This window comes from Arvicanthis niloticus, chromosome 1, assembly GCF_011762505.2.
Source record: "Arvicanthis niloticus isolate mArvNil1 chromosome 1, mArvNil1.pat.X, whole genome shotgun sequence".
NCBI lineage: Eukaryota > Metazoa > Chordata > Mammalia > Rodentia > Muridae > Arvicanthis > Arvicanthis niloticus.
In genome coordinates, this window is record NC_047658.1 from 163,404,702 (window position 1) to 163,427,981 (window position 23,280).

At 45.1% G+C, this 23,280-nt stretch overlaps 1 protein-coding gene across 1 annotated transcript in view; it reads left to right on the forward strand.

Annotated features, from left to right (window-relative positions):
• The first annotated feature begins 780 nt into the window (after positions 1–780).
• The window catches only part of Trub1 (TruB pseudouridine synthase family member 1), a 38,655-nt gene continuing 16,155 nt past the window's right edge, over positions 781–23,280 (forward strand). Inside the window, exons 1-4 of the mRNA XM_034510854.2 lie at positions 781–1,047; positions 5,547–5,645; positions 11,119–11,174; positions 20,387–20,468. Coding sequence (XP_034366745.1) covers positions 798–1,047; positions 5,547–5,645; positions 11,119–11,174; positions 20,387–20,468 — 487 coding nt within the window. The 5' untranslated portion in view covers positions 781–797. The remainder of the gene's footprint in view (positions 1,048–5,546; positions 5,646–11,118; positions 11,175–20,386; positions 20,469–23,280) is intronic.

The following is a 23,280-nucleotide window of genomic DNA, read 5'->3' on the forward strand; positions in this document are numbered from 1 at the left end:
AATCCTGACTGGATATATTAGTCAAACAATGAACTTTGATTGTTGGGCCTTGGTGTTGTGTCTCAGGAATGAGTTAGTGACCAAAATGGGGGAATGGACCTTGGGCCTAGCTTTAGGAATCTAATCTACAGTTTAACAAGGGAGAAGCAAACAGGGGTGGGGTAGGGGAGGGCAAAACCTGTCAGTGACCAGCCTGTTAGAGAGCCCTTCATGTATCATCACAAATGGCTCAACTATAGTTTTTGATACCTAACTGACGTCTATAAAGGAATGGAAACTCCAAAAGAGCATTAACTGTTTTTTTTTGTTTGTTTGTTTGTTTGTTTTTTAGAATTGTCAAGAACTGCAGTAAAAAAAATTGAGTTATGAAGATAAAGTATTTCAAAATCTATCTATCTATCTATCTATCTATCTATCTATCTATCTATCTATCTATCTATCTATCTATCTATCTATCTATCTACTATCTATCTATCTATCATCTATCTATCTATCTATCATATATATATGCACACACATACACACACAGGTAGGTTTTTTGGAGGGGGTCATTCTTTTACGGAAACAAAGTGACTCCCTTACCTCAAATACACAAATTAAGTGTTCGCATTGGGTAGTTTACAATGACAACTCCAAGGTACCTCTGCTTCAGGGAACTAAGAGCATTTGGAAACAGAGACAGTACCCTGAGGTGCCATATCATTGGCCTATACCAAGCCCATGGACTACAATTCCCAGAAGGCCTTGCGGCCAAATTGTGTCATTTGTGTGCGCCTCTTGGTCCAAGCCGTGAAAGCATGGCATCTGCAGAGACAGAGGTGGTTTCACCTGTGATTGTGGACCCAGCCCCAGATGTTTCAGGATCAGCCGCAGCCTCCGTAGCAGCAGCGGTGGCGGTGGCGGCCAGGAGTGGATCGCAAGCCCAGGTCTCCAAGGCCGCCCTGGCTGCTAAGCTCATGTCGCTGAGCGGCGTGTTCGCTGTGCACAAGCCCAAAGGACCCACTTCAGCCGAGCTGCTGAACCGGCTGAAGGCGAAGCTGCTGGCAGGTACTGCCGCCGGGGTAGGGACCATGCTGAGGCGTTCTCCGCCGCAGGGCCAGAGCCCTGGGATTTTTGTCTTTAGTCTTTCTTCTTTTTTTACTTACTGACTTAATTTGCACGTCCATGGCTCAAGAGAGAAAAAGAGTGACCATCGAATTAATTCTGGAGGGAAACCCAGGGCATACTGGGCTTGGACTTAGCCAAGTGCACACTCTTTCAACAGTGTCCATTTGAGATTCTCACGGAAAGTATGTGTAGAGTTGGGGGCTAGTCTGCATACACAAGTTTCCACCCTGATGCTTGCAGCCCAGTTTTCTGTAGTTTGATCCCTCCCAGGGTTTTTGTTTTGCTCTTGCGAATGAGTTCCACAGAGGAAGCGCTGACTCTGTACCCCTAAGTTGCAAACTTGAAAGTTTATTTGAAAAGCATGTAGGCTGAGTTAGCTAGGACTTAGAAAGAACACCATTTTCATCTTTTAGTGGGCATGGTAATTCATCTTCCATACGAATACAGGTTCTTAATCTTGCAGATGCTGAGATTCTGAAGATCTGGAATATATTTTGGAAATTCTGCTTTTTACTTTTATAGAGCATTTTTTGAGGAACATTAAAATAGAAGATGGCCATTTTTCTAAACATGCTTCCTGTTGATCATTTAAAAAACCCTTTAGTTTTGTGTGTATTGTGTGTATATATTCCCGTGTGTGTGTGTGTGTGTGTGTGTGTGTGTGTGTAGATGAGAGGTAGTGTTGACCATCTTCAGAGTTGTCTTTCCATCTTGTACACTGAGCTAGAGTAGCTCACTTGAACTTAGATCTTGCCAACTAGGCCAGTCTGCCCATTCAACTTGCTCTAGGGAGTAACTAGCCGGCTCCCTAGCACTGGGAATCAGGTAGGCGTCAATGTCGCCCTCATGTTTATGTGGGTGCTGGAGATCCAGACTCTGCCTTGTGAGCACTTTACCCTGTGAACAGCCCCCACGGAGCTTTCTTTTGCTGGATTCTCATGTTAAGCTGTATCTTTGCTATCCCATAGGGACATAGGATGAACAGTGGTTGTCTCTTCCCGTAAGGAGCCTTACAGCCTTGTGATCTCTGCAGTTGTTCTGGATTCTCCAGAGCTTCAGCTTGGCTTGTCTTGTTTCCGGTACAGAAAAGCTTCTTACACTGCTCAGTGTCTCCTGGAAGACTTAATGTATTTTTGTTTTGTTTTTTTTTTTTGAGATAGGTTTGCCTTGAACTCATTCAGTGATTTTTTTCCTGCCTCAGCTCCTGAGTGTGAAACTTACAGGTGTGCACCTCCATCCTGATTTAAATTTGTCTTTTAGCTAGGAGCCAAACTATTCTGATAGTATAATTTGCTTATTTAAATGTTTATTGACAAATACATAGATTCGTCTGGTTGCTAAATGCTGGTGTTATACCTGCTCATTGTTAAGTGTGGTAGTTAACTTTGATTGTCTCCTCAGTATCATCTAGCATGCCCTACGTAGAGAATTTCAGTACGGGATAAGGATTGTCTCTATTGGGCTGGCTTGTGGGCATGTCTGTCAGGGATTGTTTTAATTAAGTTCATTGATACAGGAAGACGGTAGCCTGCTGTGGGTGGCATCCTCCCCTAGTTCATTTTATTACAGCATTAATGACACTAGAACATCGAGTTCTCTTCATATGCCACTGTCTGTCAGGACGTGTCATTTAGTGCATATTGAACTGAGGACTTGCATCAAAGGGAAGGAGTTTTGTTTTTTTCCTTAACAGATACGTTATTTTTGTTTGGCCTGCCTGGTTTGTGAGTAAACTGGCTTTTTGGCCCAAAGATTCCGGTTCTTAGAGAAGCTTTTCATAGGATCAAAACTCTGAAGTTTCTTGGCTGCACTTTGTTGGGACTGATTGTTTCAAGGCTGTCACTAGGCTGGTTTCTGCAGCACACTCACTAAGATGCTGAAGACTTCCTCTCCTACAGTGCTTGGGATTGGGCAATTCTGTATTTATATTAGCTAACATGTGCTTTCCCCAGTGCCTGTGATTGGGCGAATCCATATTCATATTAGCTAACCCAGGCTTCCCCAGTGCCTGTGATTGGGCAATTTTGTATTCATATCAGCTAAACAAGCTTCCTCAGAGTCATGCTAACCACCTGTCAGAATCTCCCTGCAAGATTCTTAAAGACAGCTATTCTGCCCTGCCCAGGTTTGACAAAACACTGATTTACTCAGCCAGCAGGCACAGCCTCTTCGCAAACATTCCTTGCCAGTCCTTATATTGATTGCTCCTGTTGTAGAATCCCTTCTCTTCCATGACTTTGAACCTTTTAAGTTCTGAAGCATACTAGGTTTTTATAGTTAGAGAGGACTTTAAATGGTCATCCATAAACAGTCATCTGACTATTCAGTTCAGAAGAGTGAACACAATTTAACAGTGTGAGTGAGTCAGAGATAAATTTGGGCTCAGGCAGGATGATTGAATTTATGGGACCTTTATACTAACGCATATCAAGTTGAAAATCAGGAGCTCCCAAACCTACTTTAGCAATTTCACTGACAGAGATCCATGATGAACTGCAAGTAGAAGGTGAAGTATTTGAAATCCAGGCCTAACTGCGTATAGAGGCCCACGGTGCTGAGGTCATGTTCCTCCAAGTTTGGTGATGTTAGAACCCAAGTATACACCCGATCCTGAGGTTCTGAACGATCAGGGTGGCAGTCAGGCTGTGAGGTTAAGTGGCTTAGCACAGCCATCTGAATGTTTTGTTTAAAAATTTTGCTTATTTTATGTATGTGAGTACACTGTTGCTCTCTTCAGACTCACCAGAAGATGGCGTGGGATCTCATTACAGATGGCTGTGAGTCACCATGTGGTTGCTGGGAATTGAACTCAGAACCTCTAGAAGAGCAGTCAATGTTCTTAACCTCTGAGCCATCTCTCCAGCCCCCATCTGAATGTTTAATCTGGCTTCTCCTGTCTCTGCCTTGCCCTCTTTTCGTTGTGTGCTGTTTCCTGTCTCCTGGTGTCAGTAGTTATAAAGTAGGTTTAACAGGCTGAGGGTTAGGGTATTGCTGTGACAGCTCTCATATAGCAAATCTCTAATGATGGAGATGTGAGGTAAGCTGTGTTGGGATCCTCTTTTTCTTTTATTAAATGCTTTAGAAGTCAAGTGGCAACTTAACAGCTCTGAGTTAACACTGAACCTCTTGTTGAGATTAGCTTCTTTAACGAATTGAAAGTTTTGATCATGAGGACAACTAATAAAACTAGCTGAGAACTAGGTGTAGGTAGAAATAGCCCTGTATGAGATGTGCTTCCAGTTAGTAGACACCAGGGAAGGACAGAGGAAATCACAGACGTTTAGAGACCTTAGCTGAGGTCTTTTAAAACTAGCTGCATATGCCAAAGCTAACTTTTTTTTTTTGTTACTTTCTAACTATTGAGATATTACTAGAATTCACCTGGTTAACTTAAATATTAACTCAGTTTTTTGTTTTGTTTTGTTTTTCTTGGGGCTGGAAAGATGGCTCCACAGATAAGGACATTGGCTAATATTCCAGAGATACCAGATTTGATTCCCAGCATCCACTTGGTGTCTCATTTCCATCTGTAACTCTAGTTCCTGGGGCTCTACTGCCCTCTTCTGGCCTCTTTGGACACTGCATTCACAGGGTACACGGGTATACATGTAACCAGAATGTCCACACACAGATAGATGATAGATAGACAGACAGACAGATCCACACACATATAGATGGGTAAATACATACATACATACCTAATTGTTTCTCTTAAAATGAGTTCTAGTTTCTATTTTATTAATTTTGAAGTACTGTTCTTTTGTAATTTTTAGAATGTCTCTCTTCTCTCCCTTTCTCTCTCTCTCTGTCTCTCTCCTTCCCTTTCTCTCTCCCTCCTTCCCTCCCCCTTTCTCTCTCCTTCTCTTTCTCTCTCCCTTCTTCCCTCCCCCCTCTCTCCTCTCTGTGTGTATGTGTATATGTGTGTGTGTAGGCCAGAGGTCAACCTCAGGAGTCATTCCTCTGTCCACATTCTTTTTTGAGACAAGGTGTTTCACTAGCCTGGAACTCACCGAGTGGATACCAGCAAGTCCCTGCCTCAGATCAGGGATTATAAATTCATGTCACTACTCCCAATTATTATTATTATTATTTTTTAATGTTGGTCCTGGGGATTGAACTCAGTTCCTCATGCTTGAGTGGCAAGCAGTTTACCAACTGAGCTATCTTCCTAGGCCTGGTTATACAGTTTTGACAGGATATCATCATATATCCTTGGCTATCCTGAGACTTACTATGTAGACCACCCTGGCCTCAAACTCATTGTTTAAAAGCATCTACCACCACACTGAGCCACTGTACAATTTAAAATCTGTTTTTTGCTAGTTATGTGGTCATAGCCTTACACTTGTACTGAACTTTCTGTTTTAAATAGGTTCTCTTGTCTCCCATGTTTCTCCTGACTTGTAATTACCATTTTTTCATCCTGATTGCTTCTGTAGAAGCTGGAATGCCTTCTCCAGAATGGAACAAGAGGCAAAAGCAGACACTGAAAGTCGGACACGGAGGGACGCTGGACAGTGCAGCGCAAGGTGTTCTGGGTAAGAGATGCAAAGAAGTTTAATGGCGCTTTCCTTCAATACCAGAAATGCTAACTGAGCCCTAGTACCTCAGTGTACATTGGAGTATTCTAGTTGCTGTGGTTATAGTCCTTCTTTCCTGAAGCCCTTGAATGGTGCAGGGCACAGAGCACCACAGCACAAACACCACAGAGCACATAGAACCACAGATCACACAGTACCTCAGGTCACACAGCACCACAGAGCACACAGTACCTCATCACACAGCACCACAGAGCACACAGTACCTCAGGTCACACAACACCACAGAGCACACAGTACCTCAGGTCACACAGCACCACAGAGCACACACACTACAGAGTACACAGCACCACAGAGCACACAGCACCACAGAGCACACAGACCACACAGCACCACAGAACAAACAGCACTATTGCCTCTCCTATGTATGTAGGGAGCTTTGAGGAAAGGTTTGATTCTGAGCAGAACAGTTAACACACCAGGAATGAAACTGTTGTGTTGTGAAAGGCTTGGGCGTGGCTGGCATCTGTGAACTTGGATTATAGGAACTATTACACTCTTTCCCGGGTCATAATCCTGGTTTGCTGTGCCTTCACTATGGGGACTGCTGTCTCCTTGTAGGAATCTGGAATTCTGAGCTACCATACAGGCAGAGGGTACCTGGAAACATTTCCCACCCCCAAATAAAACTTGGGAACTATGTTTTTGATATATTTTCCCTAGAGAAACATTGTATCCATTGTTGTATTTCATCACAGTTGCTGAAAGACCAAAGCAAATGTCTCCTCTAAGCAGGAGGTAGAACGGCTGAGGAAGGCGGCTCTCCAGTGTCTTGTTCCTGGCGATCCAGCGGTGCATTCTTACCATGTCAGGAAATCTCACTAAGACACAAATATGCTGTGATCATACATCCTAGCTACTTATGCGTCTTTGGACGTGGGATAGTTGTGGGGCTACCGACAAGGTATAGCATACAGCTTCGGAGGTGCTGTTATATCTAATCTAATCTCAGATTGATTTTCTTTAGGACATAACCTGATAGGTCTTGAGGAGAAGCCGTTTGTTCTTCACAGACATTTACTGGCTTAATTGCTTTTGGAAAAAAACTTGGTAGTACTGATTAAGAGGAGAAATTAAAAAAAAACTTTTTTTTTTTTTGTTTTAAAACTATGGTAGAGGTTCTAAGGGTTCTGCTGACCTGGGACTGACTGGTGTGTTGTGCGTTGTCCTGGGACTGACTGGTGCGTTGTCCTGGGACTGACCGACTGGTGCATTGTCCTGGGACTGACTGACTGGTGCGTTGTCCTGGGACTGTCTGGTGTGTTGTCCTGGGACTGACACTGGGTTGTGTTCTCCTGGTGCTGATTCTGAGTTGTGTTGCCCTGTGGTTTGTGCTGTTGTCCTTTGTGTGGAGGGGCTGGGATGGTGGTTGGCGTTTCTTTTCACGCAGTCACCATGCTGTGGCTCTGTGCTTTTGCACCCCCCCCCATTCCTGTTCCTTAGTGACTTCCTGTGTTCTTTCTCCCTCTTCCACTCTTTCCCATCCCGACTCTGCTCCTGCTGCGTGTCACACGGGGCAGTGTTTCATCTGCACTATTACTGCCAGTGCTCTGTCCACTTCACAGACTGTGGGCTCTGTAGTAATGGTTCAGGTACCAGGTCTGAGGCAGGGTTCTCAGCCTTCCTAACGCTGCGACCCTTTAATATACTTCCTCACGGTGTGCTGACCCCAACCATAAGATTATTTCATTGCTACTTCATAACTGTAATTTTACTACTCCTGTGGATTGTAATGTAAATGTCTGATATGCAGGATATCTGATATGTGACCCCTGTGAGAGGGTCATTTGACCCCAAAGCGGCTGTGACCTATAGGTTGAGAACCTCTGATCTGAGGTGACAATTTAAGAATAAAATAAGAATTTCCATTCTATTTTATATAAAAATGAACTAATATATCTGGAGGCAAGAGCGGTCCCCTAGAGTTGTGCCATCTTCACCTCTACACCCCTGAGCATGCTAGGCGGTGTCATGAGGGGGCAGCCAGGGTTAACATTGCTGAGCAGATGATTTAATAAGATTACCTGGAGTTTCCATGTAAGCCTAGTGAGCAGCCTTAGAAGTGGAAGAGGCACAAGACAGCCAGGACATGTGGCAGTGCAGGCTGCAGGGATGTGATCGCTGCCTTTGAAGGTGAAAGGGACCAAGAGTGTGGGCAGCCTCTGGGAGCTGGAAAAGGCAAGGCATTCGCTTGGGGATGCGGTTAGCTGAGCTTCTCCCCTAGGGCTGAGAAGGAACACAGCCACGCCAGTCCCTACAGTTTAAAATTGATATTAATCAGTGCTGTAGCCATGGTAGCCTGCTTTAGATTTCCGACCTGAGAACTCTATGCCAGGGGCGGTGGGGTCTCTTAAACCATAAGGAAAGTTTGTTGCAGCAGCCATAGGAGACCAACCCGAGCTCTTAAGAGGGAAACTAAGTTTCTACTTACCACTTTAACTAGATACGTTTAACTTCACAGGTTATAAGTTAAGCACAGTGAGAAGTCAGGGAAATATTACAAACAAAGCCGATAAATAATTGTTTATGGTTGCTACTTCTGCCAAGTGACCATTCTTACTTATGTTTGCTGTATTTCTTAGTTCTGTTCACATTTACCTTTTTACTTTCATTTTGTGTCTTTGGGTGATGCCAGAGGAGGGTGTTGGGCCCCCTGGAGATTAGAGTTATGATTGGTTATAATCTGCCATGCGCTTGCTGGGAACTGAACCCCATTCCACTGGAAAAGCAGTCAGAGATCTTAAGCACACGGCACTTAACCCAGGCACTGAGCTGCGTCTCCACCCCTCTCCAGGCCTGTTCCAAAACGGAGCTCTGCTTTGTGGTTTCTGCTCTGATTTACACTTAACAAACATATTTTTCATGTTAGTTTTTAGAAACTTTGAAAACATGTTGTAAACATTTTTTTTTTTTCCTTATCCATGTAATAGTAAAAATACAGTTGTGTGATTGGTTCTGCAGCTGAGGTCGGAGGTCATTATCAGAGCTCTGTTCGAATGGCTGACTTCCTTAGGGGCACCCTTCTCAGTGGGCCTTTTAGTCACTTTGCGTTACTAAGGAGATTCCTCCAGCTGTAATGGCATTGCCAGCTCAAGGTGTTAGAGACTTAAATAAACACAGGCAAGAGCTCCCAAGTGTGGAGGCTGTGGACTGGCAGCACTGTGCCCTTGTCTGTGGGCACTGTGTGGAGACCCCTTATATCTAGAAACTAGTGTGCTGGGACCTCACATAGGCTTAAAGGTTGTTTTTTTTTTTTTTTTTTTTTTTTTTTTTTTTTTTTTTTTTTTTTTTTTTGTCATAGAACATTTGGAAAATAAAGTATAGATGTGAGGAAACCCCTTATTTTATCCATCGTGTGCTCCATGTTCCCCAGGCCAGGCATCTGCTTTCCTGTGACTGCAGTTTCTCCTGTCTGCTATGCTGACCTTTCCAGGTTTGACTGACATGCTCTTTTCTGCTTCTCCATGTGAAAGCTGCCCTCTTAACTTTGGTTACATTTGTCTCCCTGTTAGGTTATAACTCGGATGGCTAGGCCAAGCCTTATTCAGTTCTGCGCTATACAGTAAGTACAGAATAGGATCTTACAGATCAATGATCAAATGAGTGCAGAGCTTGGGAGTGGGGTGGGGACAGTCATCACTGAGTAAAACTGCAAAATCCAGCCCTTGACTCTGCCTCTAGCCCTTCATAAAAAAACAAGCCGCTGTGTGGCGGATCCCAGGTGTAGATACTCTGTCTAGATCCCACTGTTGGATGAACATTCTCCAGATTCTCCCTCCACTAACCAGCCCACCTCACCTTGTTTCTTCTGGAATACACAATGAGAGGGTTTTTCTGGGTGGCTCTCAAGTGTCTCCATGACAGTTCATCATTCTGGGCCACCTCGCTAGGCCGGATGCCACCATCCCAGTGCCGCCTGCAGCTGAGTTAAAATTCCATGTCAGCCTGCTTGTAAGGTTGACAAATGCACTGCCCCCACTCTGGTCCCGAGACTGTGTGCACTTTGTTCCTTGAGAGCCTGCTTTTCTTCTTCATTTGTGTCCTCACCGATTTACTCCATTTGCAATGGTGATGGATGAAGAAGCCTTCTTTGGCCTCCGACTTCTGGGTGTTCCTCTCAGGACCTCTCCCTGCAGCTCCTCCCCTCTGTTCACATTGACACTTCTAGACACTGTCACATGACATCTAGTAGTATTCACCCACTAACTGGGGCAACAGTTGAGCACTTTGATTTCTCCCTGTCTGTCACTTGCTTCCCCCACGGAGAATACTTAAGCTTCAAAGTCAGGAAATAGTCCTCCTGCTCCGCGTTGTCCTCTCAGGACTACATGGAGTAGCTGCCCAAAAGCTATTGATTCATCTACATGTGATCAAATTACATCCAATCTTTGTTGCTGGCATACAAAGTTTCTTCCTCAGCAGCAGCGTTAGCCGGTGCTGCCATTTGAAGAGTATCAAGCTCTTCAGAGCTACTGACGGCAAACGACCTTTGATCTTAGTTCTTGAACGATTATGATTCTACTTAGCGATGGAGGGTCCATCCCAGTGAGTGTCATGGGAATTCGGGATCGACTTTATGAATGAGCTGAGGCCTCAGCTAGATTTTGAAGGTTAAGCTTTGAATATTAAGGAGCTGGGACTTAGGAGTTGGGTTTGCTGGGAACTTTGTAGTGAGCACACTCTGAGGGTTTCAGAAACAGGTACGAAGTGGTCTGAGCTGGAAAAGGAAGACTGGGGTGTACCTGCTCAGCGGCCAGCCTTTTATATAAAGAAATGATTAAATCCACTCTGCCGTCCCTGGTGAGCCGTGATGTGTAAGGATAAGTAACGTCTGAAACAGGAAGACGGCAGCGACTGTGCTGTGGTTGGCTGGTCTGGGTTAAAGCAGTTCTGTGGCCCTCACTCCAGCTGTAGCCTTCTCTCTGTTGGGCTGATTACTGGTGGTGTTTCTCCTTCTTGATTGTGTACTGCGTGCTGCTAATCATCTTTAATGGTTCGTTAGCTACGATGATGGCTTTTGCTTTGTTTAGTGATGAAGCCTGTCAGGGCTTCATCAGCCCTCTCGAACATGGCTAATTGTACCATGTATTTTCTTTTATGGTACCCATATAAAATCCCTCTGAGACGGCTCTGAATCTTCATCCTCTAATTGGCTGGGCTGAGGCATTTGCTGTGTTTAATATTTGGGAATGGGAAGGTATTCTTTCTTTTCTTCCTTTTTGTAACCAGAATTTTCTAGTTGTCTGACATCATCTAACTGGATTAATAGTGGCCCCAAATTCTGTTAAGTGTGTATTCTCTGCAACCTTGCACTACATTAGGCCAGTAAATTATGAATAAGATATGCAGACGTTTGACAAACCTCATTTTCAGAATACATTGTAAAAATGTTTTTTTTTTTTTTCTTTCATAGTGGTTGGGATTGGAAAAGGAACAAAAATGCTGACCAGCATGTTGTCGGGGTCCAAGGTAAGACTGGGGGAATGCATTCTTTTCTTCCATGTTTTTCTCAGTGACCGTCTTGCTTTTCTATTGCTGTGGCAAACCACCATGACCAAGGCAACTTACCAAAGAGTGTAACTGGATGAACCATCCCAGAAGGTCAGGTTCTATGATGGTGGAACAAAGACCTGGAGACAGGGGGTTGGGGCAGCAGCTGAGGGCTCACATCTCAAACCCCAAGCAGGAGGCCTGGGACACACTGGGAATGGCAGTAGTCTTTCGAAACCTCAAAGCCCACCTCCAGTGGCAGACTTCTTCCAACAAGGTCACAATGCCTAATGGCTCCCAAATAGTTCCACCAGCTGAGGGGCAAGCACTCAAACATATGGGGGATATTTTCAGTAGTTATAAAATGGAAGCACTGAGGGTTGCTGGGAAGATGATTCAGATCTCAGGTGGCACGGACCTTGACCTCATTGAAGGGCTCAGACAAGTGGATCCAGGAGTTTGCTAGTCACCCAGTGTCAGCAAGAAGCTGGGCTCTAGACTCAGTGACAGACCCAACCTAAAATAGTGAAGAAAGAGACATTCATGAAAGATAGTCCAATGTCAATCTCTGTTTCCACACATGCAGATACCTCCACACACATCCCAACATACACCTCACACACACACACACACACACACACACACACGCACGCACGCACGCACGCACGCACGCACGCACATGCATGCGCACATGTACAGAAGACAGCAAGAACCCCTTAAGATGATAAATGATGTTGTTTGTCGATGAAAGTAACCCTGACTAAATCAAGTGTACTTTTTAGGCAATTGGGAGGGGAGGAGGAGGAGGAAAAGGAGGAAGATGAGGAGGAGGAGGAAGAGGTTGGAAACCTCAGGCCACTTGGGTCGTTCAGCATGGTGGAAGAAATACTGTAGAGAAAGTCAGGATGTGAAAGTTGTCTACCTCAATAGGCTAACACCCCCACCCCTGCCGTATACATAAGCCTACACATACAGGCAAAAAAATGTGTTTAAAATGTACATCATCGCTTTCAGGTAGATTAATACATTGTTCTTAAACATTACTATGCAGAGTTTACAGTCTGTTTTTGACACAAGATTTTGTCAGTGGCCTTGTTTCTTAACTACAAAATGTAAATGACGGCTCTTCAGTAGGGGGATTAGGATTATATTTATTTTATTTTTTACACTACTTGGTACTTTCTAAAAGCTTTACAATCAACAAATCACTTTCATGTCAGTAACTAAGAGACATACTTACATTAATAATTTGTTCAAACTTTTCCCCCCAAGCTAAGATCGGTTGAGGTTGCTGAAATATTTGCTATTCATCCTTCTCCACAAAATCATAAGCACGTGCAGTGCTCCACGGGACTGAAAGAGTTCACTTGTAAATTCCAGGCATATTTTCAGAAAAATGACTAAAGATATAAACACATCTGGTTCAGGCAGGTTTTATTTGGTACACACTGTTTTGGGGTTCAGCTAGAAAAGTTGGATGTCACACACAGAGAAATCAGGGATCCTCAGATGACCGTAATGGAGGTAGACCATCCCCAGGTGGGCCTCGTCCCAGAAGCCTGGATCCGTGTTTCACGGACTGTCGATCAGGCACTAGGGTGTGGCTTTTCTCATGCTTTCCATTTTATGTCGATTATTTGATGAAAGGATGAAGTCATCTGACTTGTGTTGAAGCATACATTTTGTTAGAAAATAATAACTATTAATAGATACTGTTCTGATAGACTGTATTTCTTACTTTGTATGTTGCTGTGATAAAGTACACAACAGAAGTACTTAAGGGTTTCTTCAGTCTCATGGCTCCTGGGTTTAGTCCATTATGGTGGGGAAGGCATGGTGGTCGGAGCAGAGGCCCCAGCCACACTGTGCAAGTGAGGAAGCAGAGGGTGATGTTGGATGCTTATGCTCAGCTGGTCTGAGACCTCAACCTGTGGAGCTGCCCAGCCTACGTTAGGTGAATCTTCTGGGACCTTGGCACATGAAATGGTCCAGCCTATATTATAGTGAATCTTCTGGGACCTTAGTCCATGGGATGGTCCAGCCTGCTTTAGGGTGAATCTTCTAGGACCCCAGCTCATGGGCCAGTCCTGCCCACATTAGGGCAGATCTTCCTACCTTATGTAACGTCATTCCCACAATTCCTTACCAGTGGCTTCAAAGATTTGTTTCCATTGTGCTTCCAAATGTCATCAAGTTGACAGTAGAGACTCATGTAAACCGTAGTAAATTCACCTTATTGTGAGGCTATATACATAAGCAAATAGTTTCAGGAAATAACTCCAATCCTACATATGGAGTACCTTTGTTTGAGGCAGGGTCTCATGTGGCCAAGACTGGCCTTGCACTCCTGATTGTCCTATCAGTACCCGTCAAGTGCTGGGTCTAGAGGAGTGCACTACCACGTGACTATGACACATAGTCCCTGGTATACATTTGACATTTGAGTTCTAATTCATTTAAAAAGATTTCAGTGACTGTAGCCCCCTAACTTGACCCAGACTTAGTGATTGAGGTAATGTTCACTCTTTCTCTACTTCTTAAATATACAGATAGGTTTTTTACCTGTATCACACACTGCTTGAAACATTGCTCTTGTGTGTAGGGTTGTGTAGGGTGTAGTCACATCCTTTGCCACTAGGGTGGTAGGTGCTCAATTTATGTTATGCGTGTATTACTGGGTATGTGTCCCTCACGAGCTAAGAGGCATTGCTGTTCTGACTGGCTGCATGCCATTTTGCAGTCAGGAAACATCATTAGAAATCCTTTCATGCAGTCTCTCTGGATCAATAGGCAGAGCACTGGATTTTATTTTATTACTTTGATTTTATTTTATTACTTTGTTTGCTTCTTAGAGGCAGAGTCTCACTACCTAGCCACATCTGGCCTGGAACTTAACTGCATAGAGCAGGCTGGCTTGGAACTCACTGCATAGAGCAGGCTGGCCTGGAACTCACTGCATAGAGCAGGCTGGCCTGGAACTCACTATATAGAGCAGGCTGGTTTGGAGCTCACTACATAGACCAGGCTGGCCTGGAGCTCACTGCATAGAGCAGGCTGGCCTGGAACTCACTACATAGAGCAGGCTGGCCTGGAACTCACTATATAGACCAGGCTGGCCTGGAACTCACTGCATAGAGCAGGTTGGCTTGGAACTCACTGCATAGAGCAGGCTGGCCTAGAACTCACTGCATAGAGCAGGCTGGCCTGGAACTCACTATATAGAGCAGGCTGTCCTGGAACTCACTACATAGAGCAGGCTGGCCTGGAACTCACTATATAGACCAGGCTGGCCTGGAACTCACTATATAGAGCAGGCTGGCCTGGAACTCACTATATAGAGCAGGCTGGACTGGAACTCACTGCATAGACCAGGCTGGCCTGGAGCTCACTGCTTCCTGAATGCTGAGATTAAAGGTTGTTGCCACTGTGGAACTCTTAAAATAAAATCTTCAGGTCATCTACTATTGCTGATGTCTGTGAAGCGACTGCTGGGATACCCAGCTCCTTCCCTGCAGTCTCTTAGGCCAGCCCTGCATGCTTGCTCGGGTCCCTGCTGGGCTGTGCCTATGGTCCTCTTCTTCCAGGCTTGCATTTCTCACTGACTGTTGAGCTTGTGTGTATAATGTGTGCAAAACGAATTTTGATTCTCTTTAAGGTTCTTCAGCGCATGTAAGTAGTCGTCACTGCTCCCGAGTGTTTGATGGTCGTGCGTCCTCCCTCTCCTGCATTCCAGGTCTGCTTGATTGCTGTATACTGTATACTGCACATTCTGTATACACCTGAAGTCAATTTCATCCAAACAAATTCTGGTGGGAATCTTGAGTACAATTAATTTTTCTTCTTTTTAAAAATTTCTGTAATCTTTCACATTGTAGAGAAAATAGCAGTCGTCAGAAAGGAAAGGCTTTTCTTTAAAAAAAAAAAAAACAAGAATGGGAAGGGGGAGAAGGACGGGGAGGATGGGAGGAGAGGGAAGGAGGGGAGACAATTTCTTTAGATAGACATTTCACACAGTGAAGGATTTGGGGTGAGGGTAGGTGTGGGTCTGAGATTGTTTACAAGACAGCCATGCTGGCACACGCTTTTAAGCCCAGCATCCTATTCAGGAGGCAGAGGTAGGAGATAGCAAGACCAGCCTGGTCCACCTAGAAGTGTCAGCTAGAGCTACACATTGAGACCCTGTTTCATAAAGAAAAAAAAAAAAAGGTTTGGAATCCATGTAGAAATGAGTCTGTATAAAATATAATTTAGACAAATGTATTCTGTGAGAGTGAACTTATGTCTGGTGTGTAATGCGTGGTGTGAAGGGAATCCAGCGTCTCCCCCCTCCCTAAGTTAACTCTTTGAACCAGTTAATTCAGCAAAAGCTGGGTAGCACATGTACTTTGAAGTCTCAGTCTTTGATGAGGTTCTGGAGAACTGCCTTTACAAGCTTTCTAAACGGCGATTAAAGTTGGCCACTTCATAATGTCTTAGAGCCCAGATGAGCAAATGAAAGCGTCGACCTACAATGAAAATTTGAATCTAATTAGTATTGCACAGGTACGAGGCTAACCCTTATCTACAAGGAGACAGAGCACAGTGGTTTCTCAGGCAAAGCTGGCATGTCTCACAAGTCTCACTGGCTACAGCTGCCCACCCTGGATGTGGTTAGAGGGCAGAGGTTTCTCCAAGAATGCCAGTGTTTTTGGCTTCAGCCGTCATGGCATGTCAGTTAAACTTAGCCAGTTCTTTAAGATTTCGGCAAACCAATGGTCTTCTTCAGAGGCTCACACAGTTTGTTTCTTTTCTATATCTTCTTAATTTTCAAATATGTAATTGCCGCCACACCTCCCCCTTCGTGCAGTCTTGAATTGTAAACTTCCAAGTCAAGCTTGAAATGAAAGAGGGCAAAGTTTTCTTAGCCAGAAATCCCAAGCCCTGAGGAACACACACTTCAGTGGAATTTTCTACAGGGTTTCATTGTATAAAAATATGCTGTCATAATCCATGAACACAGCCAAGTTCAGGTCCCAGGTGCCATCCTGGAGAATAAATAACTCCAGAGCCCAGTTCTGTGCAGCGTAGGCAAGTGAGAAGAAACACTTCACACCCCACAGGAGAACGCTCAGCTGTGTGTGCCCGTGTCCTGTTTCTTCTTTCTCGTGTCTTTTTGGTGGTGAGCCGGAGGCTTGCTTTGTCTGAGTGGCTTTTCCAAGAGGCTTATCGATAACTGAGCAGAACATAGGACTATTCTCATTAGATGCCAGTGTAAGATAAAGAGAAAGCAAGCAGCCATCTTTTAGACCATCTGTTTGCAAGGACTACTCCTTGCAAAACAGGAAGCTCCATGGGAATCACAACCACGTTAATAAATTTGCCTTTTTTTCCCCTTTGCAATCTCAGAACACAAAACCAAACAAACCAGGATTTCTCCCTGTGCGCGCTGTGACGGCTGAGGCAGTGAGAGTAGATGCAGGAAATATTGAAACATACACAAAAGTTGAGATTTTGTCAACAGGACTGCAGCAATGGCTCAGTGATTGAGAGCGTTTCTTCCTCCTGTGGAGGACCTGGGTTCTGTTCCCAGCACCCACACTGTGGCTCCCAACCATCTGTAACTCTAGATCCAGGTCCAGGGCCCTTCTCTGACTTCTGCTGGCACCAGCACTCATGTGGGGCACATACATATGTGCTTACAAAACACTCGTGCACATAATTCTTAATTTTAAAAATTGAGATGTCTCAGTTAGGAGTTTACTGCTGTGAACAGGCACCGTGACCAAGGCAACTTTTATAAGGACAACATTTAATTGGGGCTGGCTTACGGGTTTAGCGGTACAGTCCATTATCATCAAGGCAAGAGCATGGCAGCGTCTAGGCAGGCATGGTGCAGGAGGAGCTGAGAGTTATATGTCTTCATCTAAAGGCTGCTAGGAGAAGACTGGCTTCTAGGCAGCTATGATGAGGGTCTTATAGCTCACACTACAGTGACCAATAAGGTCACACCTACTCCAACAAGGCCACACCTCCAAGTAGTGTCACTCCCTGTGCTAAGCATACTTAAACCCCCACACTAAGGCTTTTAAGTGAGTCTTAAGTACATGCAGGGGCTCTGAAACCAAAATATTTAAGAACTGTTGGTATAGGTATCATGTCCTCTAAAAAGAACTCACATGTTACAGGACAGAAGGAAGACCCAGGAGTTCTTTGAGAGTTGGCATGGATAGCTTAAATATCTAATGTTATGACAGAAGTGTGATGAATTGTACACGCAGACACTCCTCAAGCCTGTGTGTAAGTCTATCAACATTGTGTTGAGCTGATACCATTTCTGTGTGGTAGGGAAACAGCAGAACAATGGTGTAAAATCCTGCTAACAGTTTATGATTTGGGAAAGTGTGAATCAGGTTGCGAAACACGAAACACAGGAAGCGGTGTGTACAGGCAGTTGTATGCCAAGCAGCATGGTGCGAAAGCCCAGGAAGGTGAGCCACCGAGAGTGTCCCTTTCCCTCGGCACAGTTGTCTCTAATGTCTTCCCTTCACGGTAACTCCCTAGAGGTGTATCGTCCCTGTGACCTGTTTAGTTTGTGTCTGGGAATTTCACACACACTGAGGACAGTATCTTGTCCTTTCATAGTTCTTAGGACGTATGGTGGCATCTGGATTTGAGGCAGCCCTCCATTTGTGTATATGTTTCACAGTCTATATTGACCGCCTACTGTTGTCCATCCTCCAGGGCAGGGGAGATTAACAGGCAACTTTGAAAAATGAAAGGCTTTGATGTTCAGTGAAGACAAGGGAATGGAGATTCTTCTCTTGGCTTGTTCCAAGGACGTCCAGAATCTGGAGACCAAAATGGATGACGGACACGTGGCAAGCATAAGGTGCCGAGTTCAAGCATGTTATATAACAGTCTACAGTAGATGCATTCAAAGACACTGTATATAACACATTATCATGATTTTCTTATAGACAATGGATTACCCCTCACCCCCACCCCTACTTCCAGTCTGTGCTGGTCTGCATGCATACAGAAGCCAGAGGCCAACCTCGGTGTCATTCCTCAAGAGCCACTGACCTTGGTTTTTGAGACAAGGTCTCTTCTTAGGACCAGGGCTTGCTGACTAGGTTAGCCTGGCTGGCCAGTGAGCCCTGGGGATCCACTTGTTTCTCTGTCTTCCAAGCACTGATCAAACACACACCTCTACGCCTGGCTTTTTATGCGTGTTCTGGGTTCTCCTGGTGTAGCAAGCGCTGAGCCATCTCCCTAGCCTGCCTCTGTGTCACCCGTGAGAACTCCCTGTAGCTACAAGAGTCACTCTGACACTGCTAACTGGGAGTGGTTCCGTGTTTCTGTGTGGTAGTGATTGTTATCCATTGCTTACTGGGGACAGAAACAGTTGTTTTAGATTCTTTGCCGCTTCTCACGAGGCACAAAGTGTTTTCCCTACTTTAAGATTAGCTGGTTCTGGAGCAGTTATGATATGCTTAAGCACTTTACCATCTGTGATCGAGCTGTAATTGCCTCCCACGAGTCTGCGTCTGAGTCTCTGCTCCTGCTTCTTATCCTTCTGAGCCCTCCCTGAGGGATGCTGACTCAAGGTTGCCTGCTCTTAACTGAAGGGGAAAGCCACGTGATCTGGGTGATGGGACTGAGTATGGAGTTAAGAGGAACTAATTTTTGCAGTCCTAATAAAACTTTCAAAAACGGTGACTCAAAAATTCTGGGGAATTTCCTCCTGCATTTCATTCGAGCTAAGAAATCCAATGGGATAGGAAGACGGACGGCTTCATCAAAGGCCATTTGCTGTCACGTCTCTTCGTATTGGTGGACGTCACAATTTTAATTTTCTTTTTCCCTTTTTAGTTCGTTTACTACCACAAGCTTATCATTAATAAGTTTGCATTTCTACAAAATACTTTGAGGCTCTGTCTCCAGACAGGGTCTCATTAGTGTAGCCTACCTGGAACTCTGTATGTAGCCCTGGATGGCCCAACTCACAGCCTTCTGACCTCCACTGCATCCTATGCGCTGGGATTAAAGGGTGCAGCACACCTTCCAGGAGCATCACTGTAAGAGCCACACAAGTACAGATCCTTTTCTCCAAGAAACAATAACGTTTCCTGTCAAAGGCTCAACAAAACCAGGATTGGTCCAGAAGAGTGGAAAGATTGCATCCTGCGGGTGTGGCTTCATTTAATGAAGACGTGGCGGGTCCTCAGCCAAGGCGGCTTAGTTCTACGAAGGCTGACATCCTCTATGGAGCATGATCCATTCTAACACCAGTTTCCTTTCAGAGAGGTTTAATATCCGTCCTCTTACTGTGAAAACACACTGCTGGGTAAGGGTGCTTCTGCTATACCTGGTGATCCAGCCTAGTGTTCCCCATAGGTTCCCAATACTTAACTCTTTTCTATGTGAGTGATGGGGTCACTAAGAGAGCTTTAGTGTTCCATGGAGAAGTGGCAGATTGTGCTACTTGAAGTCACTTTAATTGCATGCCACTACAGTGATTGGTTCTTGGGATGCCAGGTTGTGGTCTGTCATGACATTCTTTGCAGGTGGGCGTGTAATGTTCCCTCTCTCTGCAGAGTCTTGGTTCCAGGGCCATTCTGGGCACTGGCGTCCACAGCTCCTCACCCCCTGCTAAAACATGATGTGATGTACACAGCTCAGCCTTCCTCTCACACGTTAACTATCCCGAGACTTGTAGCACAGGGTACCTCCTACAAAGGAACCGCTGTGTAAGCAGTTTTGAAACTGGGTTATTTAGGGGATAACGACAAGTCTGTACATAATTAGCACAGATCCTTTTTATTTTTAGAATATTTCGGATCTATGGTTGATTGAATGTGTGTATGTGGAACTCAGGGTACAGAGAACTGACTGTGTTTGCAGTTTCCTTAAAAACCAGAGTGCCCAGGATAAAATGGCTTTAAAAATTTGCAATAAAAGTATACATATAAGCCGTAAAACCATCTTAAGGGGTTTACTTTTCTTTTCCTGGTCGGCTGCTGTGGGGTGTTTTTGATGTTTCTGGGCTCACGGATGTTTCACACATAACAGAAACAACACAATGGTCTCGGTGCAGTGATCCTGCCTTCACTTTGTTTCAGGTTGACAGTGTTCATAAAATTCTCTCCATCAGGAGGGATGCCTGACAGTCCTGTGTCACTCAGGGCCACTTTTGTCATTTCCTTTCCTAGAGGTATATCGCCATCGGAGAACTGGGGAAAGCTACGGATACGCTGGATTCTACCGGGAAGGTAACAGACGAGAAGCCGTATGGTAAGGAGCCTCTAACACTAGGTTCCTCTGCAGTTAAAGAAAGTTCCTGTGATTGCAAAATGCAGAACTTAAGGAGCATGCAATGGTATCCATTGGTAATCCAGCACCTGGGAGACTGAGGTAGGAGGATTGCAAGTTCTAGCCCAGCCTGGCCACACAAGTGAGGCCCCGTCCCCAAAAGGAAAGTCCCAGCGGAGTTAAAGCAAACCCGTGACTTGATGCCGTCGGGTCTCAGTACATTCTCCAGCTCCAGCAAACTGGACACCGCTCATCCCACTGCAGCGTGTTTGCTGTGAGCTTAACGGAGACTTTGTAAGTTTTTTTTCCCACAGAGTGTTTGTAATGTTCAGAGTTACTTGTATCTATAGCTGGGATTTAGGCTGTTTTTCCCCATGAGCGGGTGACAAGACACAGTTACTGTCATGTTGGATTTGACCTGTGTCGTGCCTCTATTTTTTTGTAAGTGACGACTTCCCAGCTGTTTACGTAAATGTGCCCGAGTCAGAGCACTGAAAGTCATCACGCGCCTGTGTCGTGGAGCGAAAAGATCCTGCAGGGGAGAACCGATTCTCCGAAGTGGAGGGAACTCCCCAGGGCCCACCTTAATTTGTCTGCTATTCTTTTTACTACTCTCAGAAAGGGTAGATAAACGAACCAGTCTCCTAGCAACCCACACAGCGCCAGAGCTATTTATAATGCCGCACTTGCCTTGTTGCCAGAGAGTTCACCTGCGTGGCTATGTCACCGATTGTGAATTATTCGTCGGCATTCTGGTTTTCCCCCATGTCTGACATCAACTCTTCTCAGTTTGGCTGCAGACAGTGTAGTGTCTGCTTCCCTGTGCTTGTGTGTTGATTCCACCGTTACGCCAGTAGCGAGACCGGGCTTTTCTTGCTGACACCCTAGTGGCACTTGGTATCTCGTTTGGTTAGTCAAGCAATATAATGAAAATTAAAACCTCTCATTTATTTCCACACTCTAGATGGTGAGTTTCCTTGACATTAGAATTAGCAAATGCTAGCAGACCCTCATCCAGCTCAAGTCCGGCTATAACTTTCAGCCAGCGGGGTTTAAGGGGAAAGACGAGAAGTACATGACAAGAAGCCACACAGACTTGCAGCGTTTGCCAGGGGTGCTGCTGGCGACAGTCAGTGACACATAGATGCATAAGCCTCCCATGTCCTCATTCTCGTTCGCCAAGCATAACGGGAAAGGGAGCTTTGGAGCTGTGGTGGAGGAGGGCTGCCTGAGGAGGAGGCACAGCCGGAGGTTTGATTTCCATCCGCCCTGCCCTAACCTGGGCTGTGAGCCTTTCCTACCTCTTTATCTGCTGGCTCCAAAATAGTAATGCTTTAGCTTCCTGTTGTACTAAAAGGTGACTGGGCACCTCACAGACACACCGTGATCAGAAGGCTGGCCTAGTAGTTGAGGCAGAACTGATAGTTCTTGGACTAGGGAGCCAGCCTGTGGTCAAGCCAGAGACATTTGTAGTGAGAATGGAGCCTGGGAAGTGCAAGACACTCCCTGATTATTGATGAATTGTGGGGACAGGAAGGAGGTGGTCAGCTGTGACCCAGGCTTGAGGTTGTAAAACTGCCTGGGGATGCTGCTACCCAGGGGAGTACTTTCTTCCTAGCCTTAAGCGTGTTGGAGTCCTGTTGGAGTTGTAAGAAACTCTGCATAGCATTGTTGACTTGCACCTTTGTTTATGCTCGGGGTTGGAGAGAGACTTGGTGGGTGAAGTGATTTGCTGCTCAAGTGTGAACCCCTGAGTTCCAATCCCCAGGACCCATGTAGGTCAGCACCTGAACTCAAAATCCAGCGTTTTTATGGGGAGACGGAAACAGAGACAGGAGACAGGAGAATCTCCAGAAATTATGGGCCTGCTAATTTGACATATGCAGCAGCAAGCATGATGGCAGGAAAGGACTCGAGGTTGTCTTCTGACCTCTACATGTGTGCTCCTGCCACATGGGCATGGGTGGGCACCCTCACACACAGGCACTCGCATTCACATACACACACACACTCTCTCTCTCTTTCTCTCTCTCTCTCTCTCTCTCTCACACACACACACACACACACACACACACACACACACATATACACGCACACATTTTTTAAAAGTGAAAGAAAGCCCGTTTTGTCAATGTGATGACTCCTAAAGATGGGGAGTAGCTTTTATGGGACGCCCAGAGAGACACGTCCGTCACACCGTTTACCGAGCAGTATTTGATATCGGAGGATGACAGGTCCAGACGTTCTTAGCAGATTGGCAGGATTTTTCCATTTCCTTCAGTAAATCATCAAATATTTGCTATCTGAAGCCACAGTGGTGAAGCCGCCAAGGACAAGAAAAGGGGGTTTAAAGTCTAGCTTCTGCCTTAAGGAGGAATTGTTTCCAGTCCTCTGAGGCAAGTGTTTCATATGCCTTTATAGTATTATCCTGAAATAAAATCAAAAGCCTGGACCTGTCTGCAGACACATATGTCTAAAATCAACAGAGTGCAACCCATAGACTATAAAGAAGGAATAATTTGCAGTCAGTAACCGATAAGCAAATGCAGACACTAGGACACTAGGCTCCAGGAAGTAGCAGCTACGCACCACCAACTGCACAGTGACAGGCGTCCTGTCAGTGACTCAGTACGCGTAATATTAGACAAAAATGATTCTTTTTGAGATGTATGGTCAAGTTCTAGCAGTCTCCGTGTGTGGAGTTTTTGCACTTACTTGTATTTAAGAGCTTTGTTATTAGCTGTTATAGAGTGGGCAACAGATAAGTCCACAGTTCATTCCTGCCCCACAGAAG